General features: G+C 43.2%; 1 protein-coding gene across 4 annotated transcripts in view; it reads right to left on the bottom strand.

Annotated features, from left to right (window-relative positions):
• CENPC (centromere protein C) overlaps positions 1 to 23,312 on the bottom strand; it is a 526,811-nt gene that overhangs the window by 239,831 nt on the left and 263,668 nt on the right. For all 4 annotated transcript variants that reach the window (XR_003856588.1, XM_029600831.1, XM_029600842.1 and 1 more), the window contains exon 4: positions 13,150 to 13,238. Coding sequence is in view for 3 of the 4 variants with exons in the window: in XM_029600831.1 (XP_029456691.1) it covers positions 13,150 to 13,238 (89 nt within the window). In the remaining variant the exon portion in view is untranslated. The remainder of the gene's footprint in view (positions 1 to 13,149; positions 13,239 to 23,312) is intronic.

Raw genomic sequence — 23,312 nt, 5'->3', positions numbered from 1 at the left:
ACTTCTGATCTAGTGGCCCAACTGATTCCCTCACAAGCATTTTGCTTCAAATGTACTTCAAAAAATTTGTATTTTTTTTGTTTTGTTTTTTTAATTAGTTTCTGCCTTGCAAGCAAGTTCTCTCTCAAAGTCTTTTAGCCTAACTACTGTTTTATACCTAACCTGTCAGTGCCTATCCTCTTGCCTAATTTCTTCAATTGGATCTGCTTTCTATTTTTTTGAACAATGTCTTATACCTTTAACTGCCTCCTTTACCATACCATTAAACCTCACTGGCAATTTAGTCTTTCTTCAACCTTTTTTAATGCATGGAATATATTTTATCTGGGCTTCCAAAATTGTTTAAAAATATATCCATACTTCATGCAATTTTTTTAATCTTTTTAACTGCTCCTTTAAATTTTTTTCTAATTTCCTTATTCTATCAGTCTCCCTTTTTAAAGTTATATGTGTAGTCATTTTACCTCATGTCCTCCCTCCAATAATTATGTCAAATCTGATTACAATATGATTATTGCTTAACGGCCCAACCACAGTAATCCCTCACACTAGATCATGCATTCCACTGACAACTAGATGTGAAGAAGCTGCCTTTTCAATTCTAGGACGAGTTGCTCCATGAAATAGTCATTTAGGTCTCTATCGTGCCCCAATGAGGAGATAATACATTAAATAACAAGGTCATTGAAATGATATTACTGTTGCCAATTTTATTTACTTTTTAAATTTCAGCTAGTATTTCATGGTCTCTCATCAGGCCAGGTGGCCATTAGTACATTCTCACTACTATATTTTTACATGTCACACATGATATTTCTATCCATAGGGATTACACACTGCATTTGTTTCCTGAAGGATTTCTATCATACTTGATTTTATGCCATCTTTTAGATATAGTGTTAACCCTTCCACCAATTTGATCTGCCCTATCATGTCGAAATAATTTATACTCACTGGTTATCCTCCTTCCACCTGTCCCTGAAATGCCTGTTTACAGTGCTATACATTCTAACCTGCTAATCTTACTGTTCACACTTCTCGTATTCTCATACAGACATTTTGCTTTTTATTTGTACTTTCATTTCTCTATGTATTCACAACCTGCTTGTTAGCAAATGATACAGGCAGTTTGTTTTAATTTGATTACATTCAGGTACTTTAGGTATTTCCCTGCCCCTAGAGAGCTCACAATCTGAGTTTGTACCTGTGGCAATGTACAGTTAAGTGACCTACCCTAGGTCACAAGGAGCAATAGTTCATCACTGGTTCATCGCCATCTAGGCTTCTATTCTTCCTCTGGGTCTACGTCCATCTTTGCAACCTCTCTACTGGGATATTATAACTTCCCTGTTTTGCAAGTATCTTTTGAAGATACATCCTTCTGATCCAGTTGCTTATGAGCGACTGTCTGCTTTCTCTCATGTTCTGGTTTAAAACCTTCTCTATCTCCTTTCAGGATGTTAGTGCCAACAGTCTGGTTTCACTCTGGTTAAGGTGGAGCCCATCTCATCAGAATAGGTTCCCCCCTTCCTCAGAATGTTCCCCAGGTCCTAACACCAGCATCGCATCCACACAGACTCCGAGGTCCTGCATGTGGAATAGGAGGCATTTCTGAGAATACAAACTGGAGGATCTGAATTTCACTTTCATATTTAAGAGAATAAATTAGATATTCAGAACCTCCCTCCTGCACCTTGCCTATGTCATTGGTACCCACCCTGTACCATGACAGCAGATTCCTCCCCAGCATTCTCTAAAACCTTATTTACGTGGAACATGAGGTCCAATACCTTCACATCAGCCAGGTAATTTACCAAATGATCATCCCATCCACCAGCCACCCAGCTACTTTCCAAATGATCGAAACACCAACTACAACAGCTTTCTTAATTCTTTTCTCCTGGGAACATGCCACTGGAAATACTTAATCCTTTCAAAACCAAGGCTGTATCTGTAGGGTAGGTCCTAGCTACAGGTTCCCTTCCTGCCACACCAATGTGTTGACCAGGTTACCTTACTCCTCCAAAGCAGCACAAGGGATGATTAACTAGAGTTGAGAGTTGAGACTACTTTATGTACCTGACGAGCTCCTTTATATACCTCTGTCTCCTTCAGCTCCCCCAGATCCACCACTCTGACTTCCAGAGATCGGACTTGTTCTTAGAACCAGAAGCACGCAAACAAACCCTTACCAATATGTAGATAATCATACATGTGGCACTCTGTGCAAATGACTGGATAGACAACTCGCTGCTGGACTATCTAGATCTTAATTTTATTTATTCCAACTTCTATTCTGCTGAATCAATTATTTAAAGCTTGAATTACAGTTTTAAAATCTGACTGAGAAGGTATGTATCAATTTAAAGGATTTTAAATCTGACTAGGATTTTTAATTTCTTGGTGTCTTATAAATCTAAGGTTTTTAAAACGTGATAGCAATGTGACTTATGTTAGTTTCTGAAAGACCAGCAAGAAGACTAAAATCATAGTTAACTATGTTATTCTAAATCACTAATTGTCTCTTATTTTGAAGTTTTTCCTCTAACTAGGGGAGGTATAATCTATATAAAGTGACAGTGGTGGGTGGGAATCAAACTAGTAACTAGTTGCCCAGAAACCAGTACTCTCACCTTTTCATATCATGTAAGCAATCTTTGTAACCTCACAATTCTAGTACTTACAAATATATAAAAACAAATATTAACTTTACCAGCTTACAGAATTCAAAGTGATAATTTTAACACATTTTTATACCTTCAAATACTAAATTTTTCTAGCTTACAAAATTAATCCAAAGGCTATTATCCCTAAACACATCCAATTCTTAACACTTGCAAACAAATACTAATCTTAAAAATGAACAAAATATACACAGCCAATAAAGTTTAACCCTTTAAGAATTGTTTTTCAAGATTTAAGCTCTTTCCCAGCAAGACTATCAGCAGATGAAAATTCTACAGTTTGATTCAAGAGTAATCTAAGAAAATCTATATTTACAGAGAGGGTAGTGGATGCATAGAAATACATCCTCGTGGAAGTGCTAGAGAAAAGACAGTATCTGAATTAAAAAAAAACATAAGATAAAAAAGATCTCTGAGCAAGTGGTAGAGATTGTAAAGAAGAATAGCTGGTGTGGATGGGCAGACTAGGTAGTCTGCATGGATTTTCTCTGCCATTTTTCTACAATTTATCCTGCTGGATGTTCTCCATAGACATTACAGGTAAGAAACTTCACTTTTTCCATAGACAAGGATGACGAAATGCAGCCACACAAGCAAGGACTTCCAAGTGTTACCCTACAACCACTTTTTTTTTCTTTTAAATACTGCACCTCAAAAACAAGGAAGAGAGAGTTGACACTGGTAGTTGAATACATTTTTATTTTTGTTTGTTTATTTTTTTAAGATTGCCTGACCAAAATTACCTTTACGAGAGCCTTCCCACCAGCAGTAACTTTTAGCAAACGTGAACTGAAGACCAAGTACATGCTTTGCATGTGTCTTCAATGTATACAGATTGCTGATGTTGCTATTATTTAATGAGCCTTCACCTTTTTAGCAAGACTCATTTTTGAAGTGGTAAAACAATAAATGTAATCTGACAACCATTTTTGATAGTGTTTCCTTCGAAACTGGAAAATTCTTGGTTGGTTGGATTATAGGATACAGAATAGTTGTTGTGATGTTCTAATAGGTTTAGTTTTTTCTAAATAAAATAATACTCTTTCTTTGGCATTGCCCATTCCATACAGTTAAACAGCTTTTGCTCTACTGAGCATATGTGGAAGTTTCCATGCCAGATCTCTCTCGTGAGCCCCTCAATCCATTAATGGAGCTTAGCTTTAGCTAGGCAGTCAACATGCCTAAGAGACAAGCAGATAGCAAACATGGCTATTTTATCCTGATGTCTACTGAGAACCCAGATTACAATAAGCAAACTTACTTTCTTTGTTGACGAGCAGGGCTGAATTAGCCATGACATGTGGGAAGTCTCAAGCTTAGGGTTATGTTGCAGAGCATTCATTGAAAAGAAAAGTTCTGTTGCTTACCTGTAACAGGTGTTCTCCTAGGACAGCAGGATGTTAGTCCTCACATGTGGGTGACATCATCTGATGGAGCCTGGCTTGGAAAACATTTGTCAAATTTTTTAAAAGCTTTGACCAGCAGCCTTAGCATGCCCAGCCCGCTATCCACGCATCCACGAAAGGTCCCCCTTCAGTCTCGTAACATAGCAAAACAAACGAGCGAAAAAATAAAACAAAACGAAGGTGAACCCAACATCATGGGGAGGTGGGCGGGATTCCTGAAGACTAACATCCTGCTGTCCTAGGAGAACACCGGTTACAGGTAAGCAACTGCGCCTTTTCCTAGGATAAGCAGGGTGATAGTCCTCACATGTGGGTGAGTACAGAACTCCGGACCATCATGTTCAGTTAGAGAGACCAACAGCGACCGAAAGGATACCAACGGGCATAACACAACTGTAGAGCTGTGGGTAACAGGAGACTGTCTGGCTCCCACAAGAAGCACGAGCAGAGAGAGTTGGGTTCAAGTCTGGAACAGGTTACGCAGAACGGACTGCCGAAGGCATTGTCCTGATAATTATCCCTGTCAAGGCAGTAGTGAGCCACAAATGTGTGGAGAGAGCTCCAGGTTGCGGCCCGACAAGCTTCTATGACAGGGGATGCACGCAAATGAGCTACAGACGCTGCCCTATAGCCTGCACAGAGTGAGTTTTCACCCTGCTGGCTAGCTGAAGGTCTGCCTATGTGTAGCAGAAGGCAATGCAATCTGCCAGCCAGTTGGACAAGGTCTGTTTTCCCACTGCCATTCCCAGCCTGTTGGAGTCAAACGACACGAAGAGCTGGGTAGACTGCCTTTAGCTCACCGTGCGATCTAGGTAGAGAGCTAAAGCCCGTTACAGTCCAGGGTGTGGAGAGCTCGTTCCCCTGGCTGGGAATGAGGCCTCGGAAAAAAGGTGGGTAAAGCAATCAACTGATTGATGTGGAAATCAATGACTACCTTGGGCAGGAACTTAGGGTGCGTACCCAGGACCACAAGGTCGTGGAAGAACTTTGTGTATGGTGCGTACGTGACCAGGGCCTGAAGCTCACTCACCCTGCGAGTGGAAGCGATTGCCACCAGGAATATGACTTTCCAGGTGATGAATTTCAGGTCACAGGAATGCAGTGGCTCAAAAGGGAGGCCGCATCAGTCTTGCCAGGAAAACATTGACGTCCATCCGGGCGCTCAGGTCACGGCGTGCGCTCATGCGCCTTCGCTGCCTTGAGCGCCCAAATTGGACGTGCGTTCATGTACCTTTGACGGCGGGGCTGCTGGAAGCCGCTTTCGCCGCCGGCTGCCCCCTGGAGGCAGGTGAGCTGCGGTGTGCGCCTCGGGAGGGAGGGAGAAAGGACTGGGGCTGCTGGAAGCATGCAGTAAGTTTATTTTTGTTACAATTTCTATTTGCTTTAATAACATGTCGATTTTCACCCTGTGCCTTGCTTCGGGAGGGGGGGAGAGAGGACTGGCAATCCCCAATGCTCGAGCGTAGGGGAACCAGGCCACACCATGTTACTCGCTTGCTCCAACCCACCCACTTATTTGACCAAAGCCTGCCTATTGCTGTCACATCCCTCTAACGCCAGGGTCAAGGTAGGCGGTAAATTAGCGGGTTAAAGACGTGGCAAAACAGTTGGTTAAAAAGGCGATAATCGGGCCGCACGTTACTGTATGGGAGGGAACAGCTAATCCGATCGTTTACATATAATATACATGCCGCGAGCGGAAAGGGATACGCGTCGATTTAAAGAAGCGGTAAGGATTGGTAAAAAATGGATAGTGAATCACGGGTTAGACTTGCACGGCCAAATTGTGGGTACAAAGCGGGTTAGAAACAGGGTAACCGCGGCCGGGCTTTACAGTATAGGCCTGATTATGAGCTAACCAGGAGGTCACAAGGGTCATAATGGTAATGAACCCAGGGGCCATTACAATATCAAATTCAGTTATTTACTCTTTCAGATAACAGAAGGACTAGAGGGCACTCATGACTAGAGGGCACTCCATGAAGTTAGCAAGTCGCACATTTAAAACTCGGAGAGAATTCTCACTCAATGCACAATTAAGCTCTGGAATTTGCTACCAGAGGATGTGGTTAGTGCAGTTAGGGTAGCTGGGTTTAAAAAAGGTTTGGATAAGTTCTTGGAGGAGAAGTCCATTAACAGCTATTAATCAAGTTGTCTTAGAGAATAGCCACTGCTATTACTGGCATCAGTAGCATGGGATCCTCTTAGTGTTTGAGTACTTGCCAGGTACTTGTAGCCTGGATTGGCCACTGTTAGAAACAGTTTTTGGGCTTGATGGACCCAATATGGCATGTTCTTATGTTTTAAATTAAGGACTTTGATCTTCACGTGACTTCCTTCCCTCTTGGCTATCTTATCAAACTATGCAGTCTGATGATCACTTGTGCCAAACTGGCACCAACCCACACAGAGATACTATCTCCATTTGAGAGTACTAGGTCCAGTATTGCACTATCCCTCATTAATATTTGTCTTTGCAGATCCCCTTTAAGAGCATCACAATCTCGCTACTTTTTGTAGATTATGCAGCAGGTATACTCTAATATATACATAAGGCAGATTAAGATCTCCAACGAGCAATACTTTTCCCTTCCTTCCCACCTTTTAAATATCTTCAACCAGGTCTCTATCCAGTTCTTCTGTCTTGATTTGGAGACCTGTAGACCACACCAGTGTATTTTTTTTTCTTTTAAACAGTTAAACAAGTTAAATGTAAGACATCGATAAGACAGGCTAAGAGAGAATTTGAGAAGAAATTGGCTGTAGAGGCAAAAACTCACAATAAAAACTTTTTTAAATATATCCGAAGCAGAAAGCCTGTGAGGGAGTCAGTTGGACCGTTAGATGATCTAGGGGTTAAAGGGGCACTTAGAGAAGATAAGGCCATCATGGAAAGATTAAATGATTTCTTTGCTTCGGTGTTTACTGAAGAGGATGTTGGGGAGGTACCCGTAATGGAGAAGGTTTTCATGGGTAATGATTCAGATGGACTGAATCAAATCACGGTGAACCTAGAAGATGTGGTAGACCTGATTGACAAATTGAAGAGTAGTAAATCACCTAGACCGGATGGTATACACCCAGAGTTCTGAAGGAACTAAAAAATGAAATTTCAGACCTATTAGTAAAAATTTGTAACCTATCATTAAAATCATCCATTGTACCTGAAGACTGGAGGATAGCAAATGTAGCACCAATATTTAAAAAGGGCTCCAGGGGCGATCCGGGAAACTACAGACCGGTTAGCCTGACTTCAGTGCCAGGAAAAATAGTGGAAAGTGTTCTAAACATCAAAATCACAGAACATATATAAAGACAAGGTTTAATGGAACAAAGTCAGCATGGCTTTACCCAAGGCACGTCTTGCCTCACAAACCTGCTTCACTTTTTTGAAGGAGTTAATAAACATGTGGATAAAGGTGAACCGGTAGATGTAGTATACTTGGATTTTCAGAAGGCGTTTGACAAAGTTCTTCATGAGAGGCTTCTAGGAAAAGTAAAAAGTCATGGGATAGGTGGTGATGTCCTTTCGTGGATTGCAAACTGGCTAAAATACAGGAAACAGAGAGTAGGATTAAATGGACAATTTTCTCAGTGGAAGGGAGTGGACAGTGGAGTGCCTCAGGGATCTGTATTGGGACCCTTACTTTTCAATATATTTATAAATGATCTGGAAAGAAATACGACGAATGAGATAATCAAATTTGCAGATGACACAAAATTGTTCAGAGTAGTTAAATCACAAGCAGATTGTGATAAATTGCAGGAAGACCTTGTGAGACTGGAAAATTGGGCATCCAAATGGCAGATGAAATTTAATGTGGATAAGTGCAAGGTGATGCATATAGGGAAAAATAACCCATGCTATAATTACACAATGTTGGGTTCCATATTAGGAGCTACAACCCAAGAAAGAGATCTAGGCGTCATAGTGGATAACACATTGAAATAGTCTGTTCAGTGTGCTGCGGCAGTCAAAAAAGCAAACAGAATGTTGGGAATTATTAGAAAGGGAATGGTGAATAAAACGGAAAATGTCATAATGCCTCTGTATCGCTCCATGGTGAGACCGCACCTTGAATACTGTGTACAATTCTGGTCGCCGCATCTCAAAAAAGATATAATTGCGATGGCGAAGGTACAGAGAAGGGCTACCAAAATGATAAGGGGAATGGAACAGCTCCCCTATGAAGGAAGACTAAAGAGGTTAGGACTTTTCAGCTTGGAGAAGAGACGGCTGAGGGGGGATATGATAGAGATGTTTAAAATCATGAGAGGTCTAGAACGGGTATTTAATTTATTTTTTTATTTATTTAAAGGCTTTTCTATGCCGACATTCGTAAGGCACATCATGCCGGCTTACATTGAACTGATAAAAGGAAATATAAAGAACAAAAAACCTAATCGTAGTCAAAACATAACAAAGAGGTAATTCAAAAAGGGAAATAAATGCAAAGGGGCATTATACAACAGATATTTGCAGGGCTAGGAGAGCAAAAGGGGCAGAGATGTGGGGGGAGAGAACTTTATACAGTTGATACACTGATATCTTAACTAAGAATTCGTGGGTCGTGGGGTACCAAGCTGGATTCAGGGAAGGGAAAAGTAGCGTACCAGAGAATCAGGGAAAGGAGAGGTGGGGAGGCGCTGGAGGTGGAAAGGTGCGGAGGGGGGGGCGCTGACTGTGGAGGATCAGTAAAGAGAACTGTTTAGGGTAGATGTGAATCGGTTATTTACTCTTTCGGATAGTAGAAAGACTAGGGGGCACTCCATGAAGTTAGCATGGGGCACATTTAAAACTAATCGGAGAAAGTTATTTTTTACTCAACGCACAATTAAACTCTGGAATTTGTTGCCAGAGAATGTGGTTCGTGCAGTTAGTATAGCTGTGTTTAAAAAAGGATTGGATAAGTTCTTGGAGGAGAAGTCCATTACCTGCTATTAAGTTCACTTAGAGAATAGCCACTGCCATTAGCAATGGTTACATGGAATAGACTTAGTGTTTGGGTACTTGCCAGGTTCTTATGGCCTGGATTGGCCACTGTTGGAAACAGGATGCTGGGCTTGATGGACCCTTGATCTGACCCAGTATAGCATGTTCTTATGTTCTTCCTTTCCCCATGCCCCCTGCATTTTGGTGCTCAGATATTTTTTCTGTTACTGTTATCCTTTCTGAACAAGTTAAAAGCCCAATAAGGCTATAATCATACCTTGTAATAGCAACAATATTCAAATCCAACTCCACCATTAGGGTCTGCAGATCTGTAGTTTTAATGCCCAGACCACGAGCATTTGTGCTTACAGCCTTCCAGCTTTTCTCTCTTGGCTTGCTGTTCTGATCACCTTTTCTGCCCTTTTGTTTAAAAGTAGACTACTGAGCTGATATTTTTTTTTTCATTTCTCCATCCATCTCCTGAATTTGTCGAGCTCAACATTCCAACTTCTTTCTGTCACCTCTATCCTCTAGTTTAAATGCCTTATGACATGATCTGAATTTTCCACTTATGATCTTCTTTCCTGCTATGGACACATGTAGGCCATCTTTTCCCTCTCCATGAATAGGCAACAGTCTTCACTATGTAACCAATCTGCTTTTCCAGAGTCTGGAAATCTCTCTGTAGTATTTGGATGCCATTTCTAGCAAGGTCATTGATCTCCAGATGGATAACAGATTTTAGACTCCATACTTTCTTCATTTAACTATTGTGTCCACCTCAAAATGAGTCCCCAAATTAGTAATTCTAATGCCAGTCTCTCAGAACAAGGAGCGTTATGACTTGAAAGTGTTATGGGTTTCTGTGTGCATTTGTTACCCTCTTTCCTTTCAGATATTTCAGTTTCCATTATTAGTGCATCTTCATTTTCCAATATAGAAAAGACATTCTATATTATCATTTGAGAGAGGTTGTCTGTCACAGGTCTTAATCTACCAGAGCCCACTAAAATTGGGGGGGGGGGGGGGGGGGTATGTGAATATCCTGGCTGCACGATTGAGCAGAGTGGCTGTCTCTGGATCACAGGTCTTATCCTACCATAGCTCAATATAAACTACTTATTCCTCGGTATCTGAATCTTGTGGGGGGAGAGGGCAGGTTAAAAGGCCTAAACTGGAATTAGCAAAGGCACTACAGTTATTACATTAACACTCATTTTATGAATTTGTTTTAATAGGGAACACCTTTAGTAAGAGATCCGCAAAGTACTTGGTTATAACTTACTGTAATTATGAACCCTAGCAAGACTATATAAAAGCAGCAAACTCTGGGGTAGGTAGGAAGAGAGGGAGGGTTTTTTTTTTTTTTTTTACAGTTGAGATAATCAAGCAAAATCTTTTCCCTGGCATGCACTTATTTGGAGCCATTATGTTCCTCTATGGAACAAAGCTATACTCCAATATGTGTTTACAGATTTGTTGGAAATCACCAGTTTCAAGGCTATTTAATTATTAGACTCAGCCGCACCCAAGAGACAAGGCTAGTAAAATTGTTTCTTCCCCAATTTTTAATAAAGCCGCAACAGTCCAGAATCCACACTTTTTGCCACTTTTTTTTTTTTTTTTTAAATTAAGGCAGACCCCCTCAAAAAGGCTCACAATTATCTAAAGGGACATTTAAAACTTGGTCCCCGATAATTTAAAAAGCAATGATTTTCATTTAGCAGGTCACAGGTCTTTCACAGAAATCCTGGAAACAAATGGCTAGATGAGGCTACAGTTAGAAGGCTAGGGAAAAATGGCACATCACCCTACTCCACCCCACACAGCATACCTTAATACCTCCCCTGGAAGCCTCTGATCAACTGGAGCGCATTAGACCAGCAGGCCTGTCGCCCCAGGAGCAGCCTCTGCTTTTCCCATAATTTATCCAGTCTAGGCCTGGTCACAGCTCTCGGAATGGGATGCTTGCTTACCATCTGCTGGAAACAAAATACTGGCAGGCTGAGATCAGCAAAGGTTCCTATAAGGGGCGATATCAGCAAATCTGTTGTCTCCATCTGCTGTTAGGAAAGCATAAAACTATGAGTCTGGACAGGTCTGGCTGGATGAAGAGGAACTAACCGTAAATTGTCAGAAATGTTACGTGCACAAGGCAAGAGAAAAAATGAATATGTAAAAAAAAAAAAAAAAAGGGTTCTGCACGTTCATCTACCAAAGGGGATACAAAGGACAATGGCAAAAACAGCCTTAGAAAGGAGTGATATCTGAAAAGTGATTATGCTCTGACTGGCAAAAGGGATATATTTCCTTGGAAACGTTGACAAGATTAACTATTCAGACAGAACAGGCTAGTTATTCTCTTTCTGCCATCAACTACTATGTTACTGTATAACAAAAATAATCCAGAAATATAGTATAGAATATTCAAAACCATAGGTCCTATTCTTTAGATGCACAGCTTACAAAAAAATCCAGTTTTCACCAGGACCATTAGAACTAATTAAATGCTCCAGCATATAGATGACATCATCTGAGCCCAGTTCTGTGTTGCTTAGCTTTTGAAATTCTCTTTAGTAGCTGTTAAAAGCTTAAGAATCATATGCTAGCATTTTAACTTTGCCAATATACTGTTTGCCATTTGTGCTGTTAGATTTTGTCTGTGTTGCTTGGCTTTAGAAATTTTTTTCTAGCTTAAGAACTTCTTTCCCTGGCTTTTATTTTCAATTCCCTGTGTTTAAGGAAGAAACAAAGGAGCTTTAACCTACAAGAGTTACCAACTTATTACAAGAGCAGATCTCGCTACACTTTTTTCACAGTCTTGCTAATTTAAGAATCGGGCTATTTAAAAATGTGCATCTCCTCAAAATAGAAAAAGTTCCAATGTCACATTCAGCTTTCTAACATGCAGGAAGTGGAACCAACATAGGTAGTCATGTAAACTGGATTTCATGAGAATCCAGGCAGATATGCAGATAGCTAGCTATCTTCCATTACACTTGTCTTGGCCTCCTCAGAGATCAAGAAAATCAAACCAGTAAACAAAGAAATGGAATCTGGCCAAAGTATATTACAATGGAGATAAATGCAAGCCTCAGGAGACATGAGCCACCTTCCTACACAGACATTCTGCCCTGGATGAATATCCTGAAATTAAGAGCCATCTTCTGAACTCTGTTTTCCATAAATTCAAAACAAACCTAAGAATCAGATAGGTCAGTATGGTGATCTTAAGCTACCTCAATCATGAAGGTGGCATAGTATCATGCAAGATACATTTGTAGTGCTCAGACAGTGCATTCACAAAGGCTCTCACACTGCTGCAGAAGAAAATCAAAACATTGTTCTTATACCTATCTAGCTCATATATATTTTCTATTTTGCGCCCAGCTATTTAAAAATGGAACGTGACTGATCTGCTTTCAATTTACATTTCTTGCATCTCATAACTGGATTAATAGCCTGATCTGTCGTTCAATACATAACATTTTAAGAGCAATAGCTGAACTCTGACAATCTTACTCAGTGGTGATACATGTCCTTCCTACTAGCAAGTGAGACTCAAAAATGATTCAAGGATGAGAACATAGCAAAATATGTTGTCCTGTTGTCAAAAATCCAATAAACCAGTACTCAGTCTCTAGTGCTTAGTTATTTCAAGATAAATTTATAAAAATTTACTGCTTTACGCCAAGGCTCTGGGGAAAAATTGCTGGAGTAAGGAAGATTGGGGTCTGAGAATTACAGAGAGCGCAGAAACAGGCAAAGGGGCGATTCAGGGAGCCTGGGAAAAGCTTAAATACAAATGACCAAATATTAAATACATCTAGGAACTTTAAGTCTATCCTGCGGCAGACAGCTATTTTTTCACTGATCTGATTAAGAAGAAAAAAGCCTACCAATGCAGATATTAAAAGAAAAACTTTATCAATTCAAAAAATATGGGACATAAAAATGGAAAAGAAAGGGTAAAATCAGAGACCAAGAAGATATAGAAGGAAAAGGAAATTGGCAGACTGTCAACCTTGAGACCATATCTGCCCTGCACTCATAGCCTGTTTCTAACAAGAATATTTCAAATAAGACCTTAAGTACAAGATATCGAGACAATGACTTTCAATCATACCTGAAGCTGAATGGTATAGTTGTGCAACTTTAGACTTGTGACCAACAGGATTAGGCCTTGTTTGGACTTTAGAAGGCCCACTAGCATGCCTGGGAAAAAAAAATGAAACCACACACAAGAATTACAACTATGGCCAAAATATTAGGAGGTTTAAAATAGTAACAGCAATAATTACTCTAAAATGTTTTCTTTCACCTAGTACTTTTTTTTTGATATGTGGATGGTTCTCTTTACAATTAAGGTAAACAAAAACTCCTATCCAATCAGCTTTCAATTATTTACAATTACTTTCTTTTTTTCTATGAAAGTCAGTCTCATGCAGCTTTTACATGATGATCTGCAATTAAGTCACAAATTTAAAAAAAGCCTCTGAACATACCAGTAAGTTTTGATCTGCCTTGTAACAATATCATTTATAAAAAAATGTACTTTCTATAACTGTTACTAGGGATATAATGTGATTTATAATTTTTCATAGTTTTCTATGAATATACATGTAGCTGGAGAACCTCAATACGCTAAATGGCTGAAACTAGATCACATCTGAAACTATTCTGACAATTTCTCAGTATTTTGTTTGTAACTAGAAATACAACATTTAGGCAAGACTTAACACTCACCAATATATCCTATTATATTCCTAAACCTCAAAATGATGAAGTTACTTCTTACCTGAATTTCCTTTCCTTGAATAGTCAGACCAGTCCAGGTCTGAACAGGTTACACATGCCAACGAGAAGATGGAGACAAAGGTCAATAGACTCACTGATGTTACTCCTTATACACATCCGTGCTAACACCAGCATGCCAGTATTTCTGTAACAAGCTAACTGAAAATCAATTCAATTCCAAATTCCTAGGACTTATAGAACAAAGCAGAGAGAGGAAAAACTGGCCAACCAAAAGGAAAGGTATACACACCATCTGGCTAAGAAAAATACAGAGTATACACCCTAATTCCACTGAAAGGTCCAGAATAAACAGCCTCGGCAAGGACTAGAAAAACACAGCGATCATGAAATATCCGAAGCATAGGGAGGGTCCTCCTGCAGAAAATCCACAATCAATGGAATTGGCGCATGCCACAACACACACTACCACCCCAAACACTACTCCTTGAAAATACTCCTGCTGCTTCATGCTCTTTCAGGCCCCTTGAGCCATCTCTACTGCCTCCTGATATGGTCACATGGGCCAACCCTGCTTCCTCCTGCTCCTCCTGGTGCAGCAGCAGGGATACCCCCTTCCTACCAGTGCTGGAGAGGTGGTGATATTGCTGCCCCATGGACTGTAACACTAGAGAGATATCTAGTTCTTCCACTGACCATCCCTATCAGTCTCAACATCACTCTCCCCCCACCCTCTCACCTCTCCCCTCCCCCAGTATTTTCTCCCTCTCCACCCACCCCATCTCATTTCCCTCTCAATCCCCACCAGTCTCACTTTCCACCCACCTCATCCAACTTACTCTCCACCCAGCTCCATCTACCTCCCCACCAGTCTCATCCTTCCTCCACCAGTCTCATTCTTCCTCTGACTGATACCCAAACAGTCTCTCTCCACTCACCCTCTCCCAATCATTTTGCCTCCAACAGTCTCATTCTAATTCTCACCCTACCCCCGGTAGATTAACACACACTCCTCCCCCCCTCCCCCCCATCCAGGAATCTCAGTTCTGCAAACCTTAGCTCTTGCTGTCAGCCGTCCTCCTCTCCCCTAATCTTCCCTCTATCACTGCTTCCTCAGCTGGCAGGACCTTTACACGCCTACTGCAGCCCTCACCTTCCCATTGCTACCACTGATGCAGCCTCATCACTCCCTCTTCCCTCTGACATAGCCCTCATTTTCAAATCCTGCAGCCAACATGACCTTAATATTCACCACCTCCTGCCGAGACCCTGATTTTCATCTCTTGCCTCATCTTCTTGCTCCTGCGACCCTCATTTTCAGCAGCACTCATTCCCTTCCTCTGCGGAGGCCACAAGAAGCCTTCAACAAGTGATGCCGCAGGCTTCATGACTGGCCTGACCTGAGAGGCCAATATGCTCTCAGGTGCTCTTTTGGCATTGTCAGACATCATCAAGACCTACCAACTCAGAAACAAAGTGAAGGAGCACTAACCAAATAATCCTGGATTCAAGATGGTTGATGAATCAAACTTGCTACATCAGGTCCATTCACTTTGAGCCATCAGCTCCAAACCAAAGGCATTAATTCTATGTCCTAAATCAAAAGTGCATGCGATCCGATCACCACTGCAAACTGTCAGGCCAACTCCGGAAGCAGAAACCACACTGGGTAGTCTTGTGACTGGGGATTCCACTGGAAAAGTAAGGCCCTCTGAAAAGGACACATTTGAAATCTCATCCATGGTACCATCACAGAGTCTAAAGATAGCCAGGAATCTGAACTTTTGGTCCTATCCTCAACATCTAGATATGGTCCCGTAACTTCTGGATGTGTTGCTCCATGAGTCACAACGCAGGCTACCTCTCTATCGAACTGAGCTCCGGGATACACTAAGTTCTGTGACACCTGAAGATTGCTCATGGGAAAATGGACACTCCAATCAAATTCCTGTAGCAATTAGAACACCCTCTGAGAAGACATGATGCTCTCCTGAAAGGGCTTTGCCTTTATCAGCCAATCATCAAGATAAAACTGCACGAGAATACACTCATTGGGCAATTTCGCAGACCATCACGTTGGAAAAGTTCCTCAGGGCTGCTGCCAATCCAAAAGGCAGAGTCTGAAACTGAAAATGACGGCCCAACACTGAAAAAAGAAGGAAGTGCTGGTGCTGCATTTGAAAATGGAAGATAAGCTTCCATCAAATCCAAGATGGTCAAATATTCTATTTTCTGCATCGCCATGATCACTGACCAAAAGGTTTCCATCTGAAGTGGGCCACCTTCAGGAAATTGATCCACTTCAGGTTCAGAAAATAGCAAAAGGACCCCTCTTTCTTTGGGACCACAAAGTAAATGAAATACCGCCCCAGGCCCTCTTGGTACTAAAATGGCAGCCTTCAAGTTGAGAAGACACTCAACAATGGAGTTCACAGCCTCTCTTTTCCCAGCAGGATGACAGGGGAAAACCATAAAAACATTGGAAACAGAGCGTAATCATGTTGTATAATTTCCAGAACCTACTGGTCTGTTGTGATTTGAATCCATCTCTGATAAAATTGATACAGTCAAACTGGGCCTGAGAGCCTCCAGAAACAAACTGTCATCCACTGACATCCAAAATATCTGAAGAAGAGTGCCCAGGTTTGGCTGGTAGGCCAAATGGGCAGAAGAAACCCAGCAACGCTTGGAAGAACAAGCAGCAAACCACAGCAGGGCCTAGAATAGACACTGCCTACTGAAGCATCAAACCTAGCTGACCTCACAGGACAGTGTCAAGAGTTTTGGGGGATAAGAGAAAATCCCCGAGGAGACCTGTAGCCCAAAACTCCCAAGCAGGAAGATGAGATAGGCCTAAAGCTCACTCAAGAGCACCTGTTAGAACAGGTTCATCTATCCTGTCACACAGAGCAGTGAGGCCCTTTGGGCAACCTAGACAATGAGAAAAACTAAGGCAGTACTGGCCAGAAAATGGTGAAAATGCATGGATAAAACATGGTGTATCCTTCCCTGCAGGTATACAGAGATATACCATGGGCACCTTAGCTTTACCTCCCCCTCCCCCCAACAATCCATTCGGAAGGAGCAAAGAACACAAGGAAGCAGACCAGTGGACTGCAGGGGCAAGCACAAGTCGCCCGGTTGTCTATCAACCCAAGGCAAACAATTCACAGTGGAAAACAGAGAGATAGCCCCAGGGGAGAAATTCCAAAGGCTCCACTAAAAGACAGGAAACCGGAGAGTCGCATGCACAAATCTAAGAAGAACATGATTTCATTACCAGCCCGGAAACCTACAGGGCATCAGGGAAGGCTCAGGGTGATCTCGGAACAGAGTAACAAGCATCCAGGTAAGGTATCAATTCCCCAGCCATGAGTGCATATATTTCCCCTCCTAAGAAAGACAACAGACTAACTTACGCCCCATGACACTGCCTGAGCCCTAGTGGAATTAGTCCTAACCTGAGTAGGCAATGGCTTTCCAGCATCCACATAAGCATCCGTAACCACCTCGTTAATCCAATGAGATATAATAGTCCACAAAGCCGGAGCACCCTTCTTACTCCCACCATGGAGAACAAGTGTTCCGACTTTCGAAAAAACTCAAGAGATCTCCAGATACCACAAGACGCTTAACATCCAAGAAACGCAATAGGCGAAACTCCTCCACATCCCTGACCTTATCCAGGGATGGCAAGGAGAAGGACTGATTCAAATGAAAGTCCTAGACTACCTTGGACAAATAAAAATGAAACAGTACAGAGCTGTAAAGCCTCCAGAGCCAAGTGAAGGAATGGCTCCCAGCAAGACAATACCTGCAGCTCAGAAATCCAACACACAGAACATATAGCCACCAGGAACACTGTCCTCGAAGTCAACAACCATAAGGAAAGGCTACGCAGTGGTCGGAACATAGAGCCTGTCCAGCACCAAATTAAAATGTCCAGCACCAAATTAAGCCTCCACAATGGAACTGGTAAGCTCAAAGGAGGCCTAAGGTGCTTCACTCCCTTCAAAAAACAGGCCACATCAGGATGATACAAGGAAACACCATTCACCAGGCCTCTGAAACAAGCAAGAGCTGCAACCTGCATCTTCAAGGAATTAAGGACCAAGCCTTTATTCAATCCATCCTGCAAAAAATCCAGAATGAGAGGGATCTTAACTGAATGAGGAAGAACACCCCGCTTCTCACACCAAACCTCAAAAACTCCAAACCCGCACATAAGCCCAAGGAAGTGGAGAACTTGCGAGCACAGAGTAAAGTGACAATCACTGCAGAGGATTAGCCACATTTTAACAGGCAAGCCCTCTCAAGGGCCAAACCATAAGACAGAATGGAGCCAGATCCTTATAAAGAACCGGTCCCTGCTGAAGCAGATCCATGTACAGTGGAAGACAAACATAAGAACATAAGAAAATGCCATACTGGGTCAGACCAAGGGTCCATCAAGCCCAGCATCCTGTTTCCAACAGTGGCCAATCCAGGCCATAAGAACCTGGCAAGTACCCAAAAACTAAGTCTATTCCATGTTAACATTGCTAATGGCAGTGGCTATTCTCTAAGTGAACTTAATAGCAGGTAATGGACTTCTCCTCCAATAACTTATCCAATCCTTTTTTAAACACAGCTATACTAACTGCACTAACCACATCCTCTGGCAACAAATTCCAGAGTTTAATTGTGCATTGAGTAAAAAAGAACTTTCTCCGATTAGTTTTAAATGTGCCCCATGCAAACTTCATGGAGTGCCCCCTAGTCTTTCTACTATCCGAAAGAGTAAATAACCGATTCACATCTACCCATTCTAGACCTCTCATGATTTTAAACATCTCTATCATATCCCCCCTCAGTCGTCTCTTCTCCAAGCTGAAAAGTCCTAACCTCTTTAGTCTTTCCTCATAGGGGAGTTGTTCCATTACCCTTATTTTGGTAGCCCTTCTCTGTACCTTCTCCATCGCAATTATATCTTTTTTGAGATGTGGCGACCAGAATTGTACACAGTATTCAAGGTGCGGTCTCATCATGGAGCTCCACCAGGAGTCTTCGCCAATCTGCATACCACGGACGCCTGGGCCAGTCTCCTGCCACCAGTAATACTAGCGGCCCTGTGCCCGATCTTGTAAATTATCCTGCCCAGCAAGGGCCATGGAAGAAAGGCATTAAGCAATCTGTCTTCCAGCCAGTCCAGTACGAGATGTCTATTCACAGGGACCTTCGCATTTCAAGAAGTCGTCAGTAGGTCTAGGAACAGAAGGCCCAGTGATCCAAAATCCTGGGTCCAGATTCTCCCTGCTGAGGAAATCCACTCTTACGTTGTCTTTCCTGCAATGTGAGAGGCCGCGATCATCTGCAGATGACCTTCTGCCAATTCCAACAGCTGCTCTATTTCCTGCAACACTTGCTGGCTCTTGGTTCCTCCCTGGCGACTGGGATATAGGTCACAGTAGTTACGTTCTCAGACATGTGAACTGCTCGATTCCGCAGCCTGTGGCTGAACTGCAAGCATGCCAGCCATACCACCCAGGCTCCCAAGGCAACTGATGTTCCAGCGGGACTCTTCGGCATTCCAATGCCCCGGGCCGTTAACGCCAGGCAGTGAGCCCCCTAGCCGTGGAGACTCGCATCTGTCATACCAACCAGGCCAGAGAGGACAAGGGAACTCCCTTTCTCAGATGATCCTCCTGCAACCACTACTGGAGGCGGGAGCAGATTTCCATCAGCAAGTGGAGCCGAACCACATAATCCCGAGACTGTGGGTTCCAACGAGATAGAGTGCACTGAGAGGATGCATATGTGTCCTTGCCCATGGCACCACTTCCAGGGAGGCCGCCATCAAGCTCAGCACCTGTAGGTAGGACCACACCATTGGGTGTATGGTGTTCATCAGCTGATGCACTTGAGATCAATTTCTGGATCCGAACTTCCGGTAGGAAAACTGTCCTGTCCCATGTCAAACTGGACCCCCAGATACTCTGACTGAGAAGGCTGAAGATTGCTCTTGGTCAGGTTCGCCACCCAACTGAGGTCCTAAGGAGATCCCCTTGGATGTCAGGCGGCTCTCTTCCTGGGACTTGGCTGAAATCAGCCAGTAATCCAAATATGGGTGCACCAGAATTCCTTCTTTTCTCAAGGTTGCTGCTACTTCCACCAGAACCTTGGAAAATGTTATGGGAGTGGTGGCTAGACCAAAAGGCAGTGCCCAAAACTGATAATGGTGCCTCAACACTGCAAAGTGTAGAAAGCATTGGTGTTCCAATCGGATGGGAATATGAAAGTAAGCCTCTGACAGATAAAAGGTGGTCAGAAATTCCCCTGACTGCACTTTCATTATCACAAAGTGTAAGGTTTCCATGCAAAAATGAGTCACCTTCAAGTGATGGTTGACCCTCTTGAGACCCAGGATGGGACTGAGGGAGCCCTTCTTGGGCACAACAAAATAAATAGAATAACGCTCCATACTTTCAGACATGGGCACTGGAATAACAGCCCTCAGTCTGAGGAGCCTTTGAAGCATGAACTCCACTGCCTGCTTCTTTTGCGGGGAGTAGCAAGGGTAACACCATGAACACATCCCAAGGAATACATTGAAATTCCAGCACATATCCTTCTAATATCACCTACTGGACCCACTAGTCCGACGTAATCTTAATCTACCTCCGATAAAAGACGACCCCCTATTTCCTGTTCTGGAAGGTGCTGTCAGCAACATTCATCGGGAAGGTCTACCACCTGAGCCCGCTCCTCTCTTGGGCTGATGGGGATGAAAAGACTGAGACCTGCTGAAAGATCATCCCTCTTATAGGGACGAAAACACCTGGCTCCCTGGAACGATCCCTCATACCAAGGGGCATTGTACTGTTTCTTATCCTCCAGCAACCAAGGAACCAGAAACTTGCTCCACTTACTAGCCGGTTTCTCCAACTCACTCCCAAACAAGAGTGAGCCTTTAAAGGGTAAGTCTTGGTAAGACTGGCTTTTGAAGATGTGTCAGCTGACCAATTTTGCAACCAGAGTTGGCGCCTGGCCGCTATCACCGAAGCCACTCCTCTGGCCGATGTCAGGACCAAATCACAGCTTGTGTCTGCTAAAAAGGCAGCAGCAGGCTCCATAACCGCTCTGGAATTCCCTCCAGACTCATCAACTTCCTGAGAGCAATAGTAAACAAGATCTTGCCACTAGGGCGCAACAGGAGGCAAACTAAATTCATCGCCACTGTCTCAAAGGCTTGCTTAAGAATAGCCTCAATCCTATCATGTACTTCCTTCAAGGCCGCTCCTCCCTCTATAGGCATAGTCATCCACTTACACATGGCACATACTAGAGCATCCACTTTGGGAAAATGCAAACACTCTCACAACCAGATCCAGGGGGCACAGGCCTTCCAATGTCAGACTCCCTTTAAAATTTGCCTCTGGGGCATCCAATTCCAGATCAATCAATTCCTGGATGGCATCCATCACCAGGGAAAATCAAGAGGCTTTACTCAAGGAAACCAAAATGGGATTCTTCCTCGGCTCTGACATAGCCTCTGAACCAGGGTCACCTAGCTGTTTCAAGGTCTGGGAAATCAGGGCTGGCAATTCATCTCTATGAAAGAAATGCAACATGGTTCAATACTGTTCCAGACCTGGAGGAATTTCCCCATCATCCAGGGAATCCAGAACAATCTCATCAGTGACATCCAGATTCCTGTTGGGAATACCCACAGAGAGCTGGGACAAGCCCCGGCACTTAAGCATAGGACCTGAAGAGGTAGGAGCCACCGGCTGAAGGTCCGACCAGATAGAAATGGGGGAGGTGGAGGACTGCACTTTAAGAAAGGCTTGTAAGCCTTAAAAAAATTCCATCCAAGGAAAAGCAACCGGGTCCAGACCAAGCCCAAAAGGAACTGGAGCTGGTCCCAGAGAACTACCCTCGCCAGCCGAGGAGCTAGTCAAGGGAGAACCAAGATCTGGCGTCCCCCCAGTCAAAGCCGTTAGCAACCCATCATCAGAAGGAGAAGAGCCAGGCTTAGCAAAATCCAAGCAAGACAATTCTCTCTGAGCGTCTGAGCAGCGCTGACACAGGTTAGAAGTCAGGTCAGACTGAGAAACCCTAATATGACACGCAACACAAATAGGAAGACGCTTAGGCTTCTTGCTTACCAGCGCCATTGCTTCGGTAAACATGCATCAGAATGGCTCGCACTCAAAAATGAAATGTGCACAAAAAATAAGCACCTAGAAGAAAATGCGGTAAGGCGCACACAACCTGTGCACCAAGTTAGTGCATGTAAAAAGCGTGACCAAAAACTGAGCGCACGTGAGAAGAGCAGACACACTGCAAGCAGCAACGGCCTATAGAGTGCAGCAGAACATGCACAACAGCCAATGTCACAAAAATGGCTGCCGCAGCCTACCACAGAGCATGCAAGAAAAAAGCCAAAGTGTGGGGCCTAGCCCAAGGGCGGCTGTTTAACTCTCTAGACTGCCTAGTTGCCCAACCCCAACAGATGCGGGAATGAACATCGGCATGGCATGCCAAGAAGAGAGACTGGAAGAAGTCCTGAAACCCCTCTGTCTCTGATTCAGGTTAAAAAAAAAACCAACACTTTTTTTTAAACCTTACCTGAGCTCAGTGCTTACCGGCTGAGTATAGAGATGGTCTCCGGCTGCTGGGGGGAGGGGAGAAAGCATCTACTATCACCGCAGCACTTGGCCTCCTGTACCCACTGCCTTTCAACTGAACTAGTAGCTAAGTTCATGCCAGGAAATCCAGCTACCAGACCAAAGCACACCTCTGAGGGACCATAGAAATCGCTTCAGGAATTCTTAACTGGGGGAGGGACCTTTAGGTATCACTGCAGGAGAGCGGGGCTTTCTTTTTCTGAATTTAGAATTTCAAATTTCTCCTTTCAAAAAGCTCAAAGCAGTCCTCATAAGGAGATGCACGTCCACCATCTGCTGTAGACGGACAATACTGGCAGGCTGGGGTCACTGCAGGGTTATGTATACTGTGATGTTAGTATGCTCCATCCCCATCAGCTAGCAAGGGAGCATAAACCCACTGGTCCTGAGTCCATCTGTCTACACATTAGGAAATAAACATATGTTCTTTGACTTACAAATTGAAGAAGAAAAAATATAAAGCAAGGTATTCCAAAATATGTGCTTTCCTTTACCAGGGAACCAAAGGAAAGAGACTAATTACAGTACAGAGTGTTCCAGTATGGCCCTGCTCAGATACAGACTTCAAACCAAAGATGTGGCAGAGGACTCTGCTGACTAGAACTTAAAAAAAAAACCAACAACTGGGTAAACAGAGTGGGTCTGACAGCATAAGAACATAAGAAAATGCCATACAGGGTCAGACCAAGGGTCCATCAAGCCCAGCATCCTACTTCCAACAGTAGCCAATCCAGGCCACAAGAACCTGGCAAATACCCAAACAATAAGGGGCGGATTTTAAAAGCCCTGCGCGCGTAAATCCTTCCGGATTTTCGCGCACCTATTTTGCATAGCCCGCCGGCGCGCACAGAGCCCCGGGACGCGC

This window comes from Rhinatrema bivittatum, chromosome 1 (genome assembly GCF_901001135.1).
Source record: "Rhinatrema bivittatum chromosome 1, aRhiBiv1.1, whole genome shotgun sequence".
Lineage (NCBI taxonomy): Eukaryota > Metazoa > Chordata > Amphibia > Gymnophiona > Rhinatrematidae > Rhinatrema > Rhinatrema bivittatum.
Note: the sequence above shows the minus strand (reverse complement) of the source record. Positions and strands in the feature narration are given on the sequence as shown.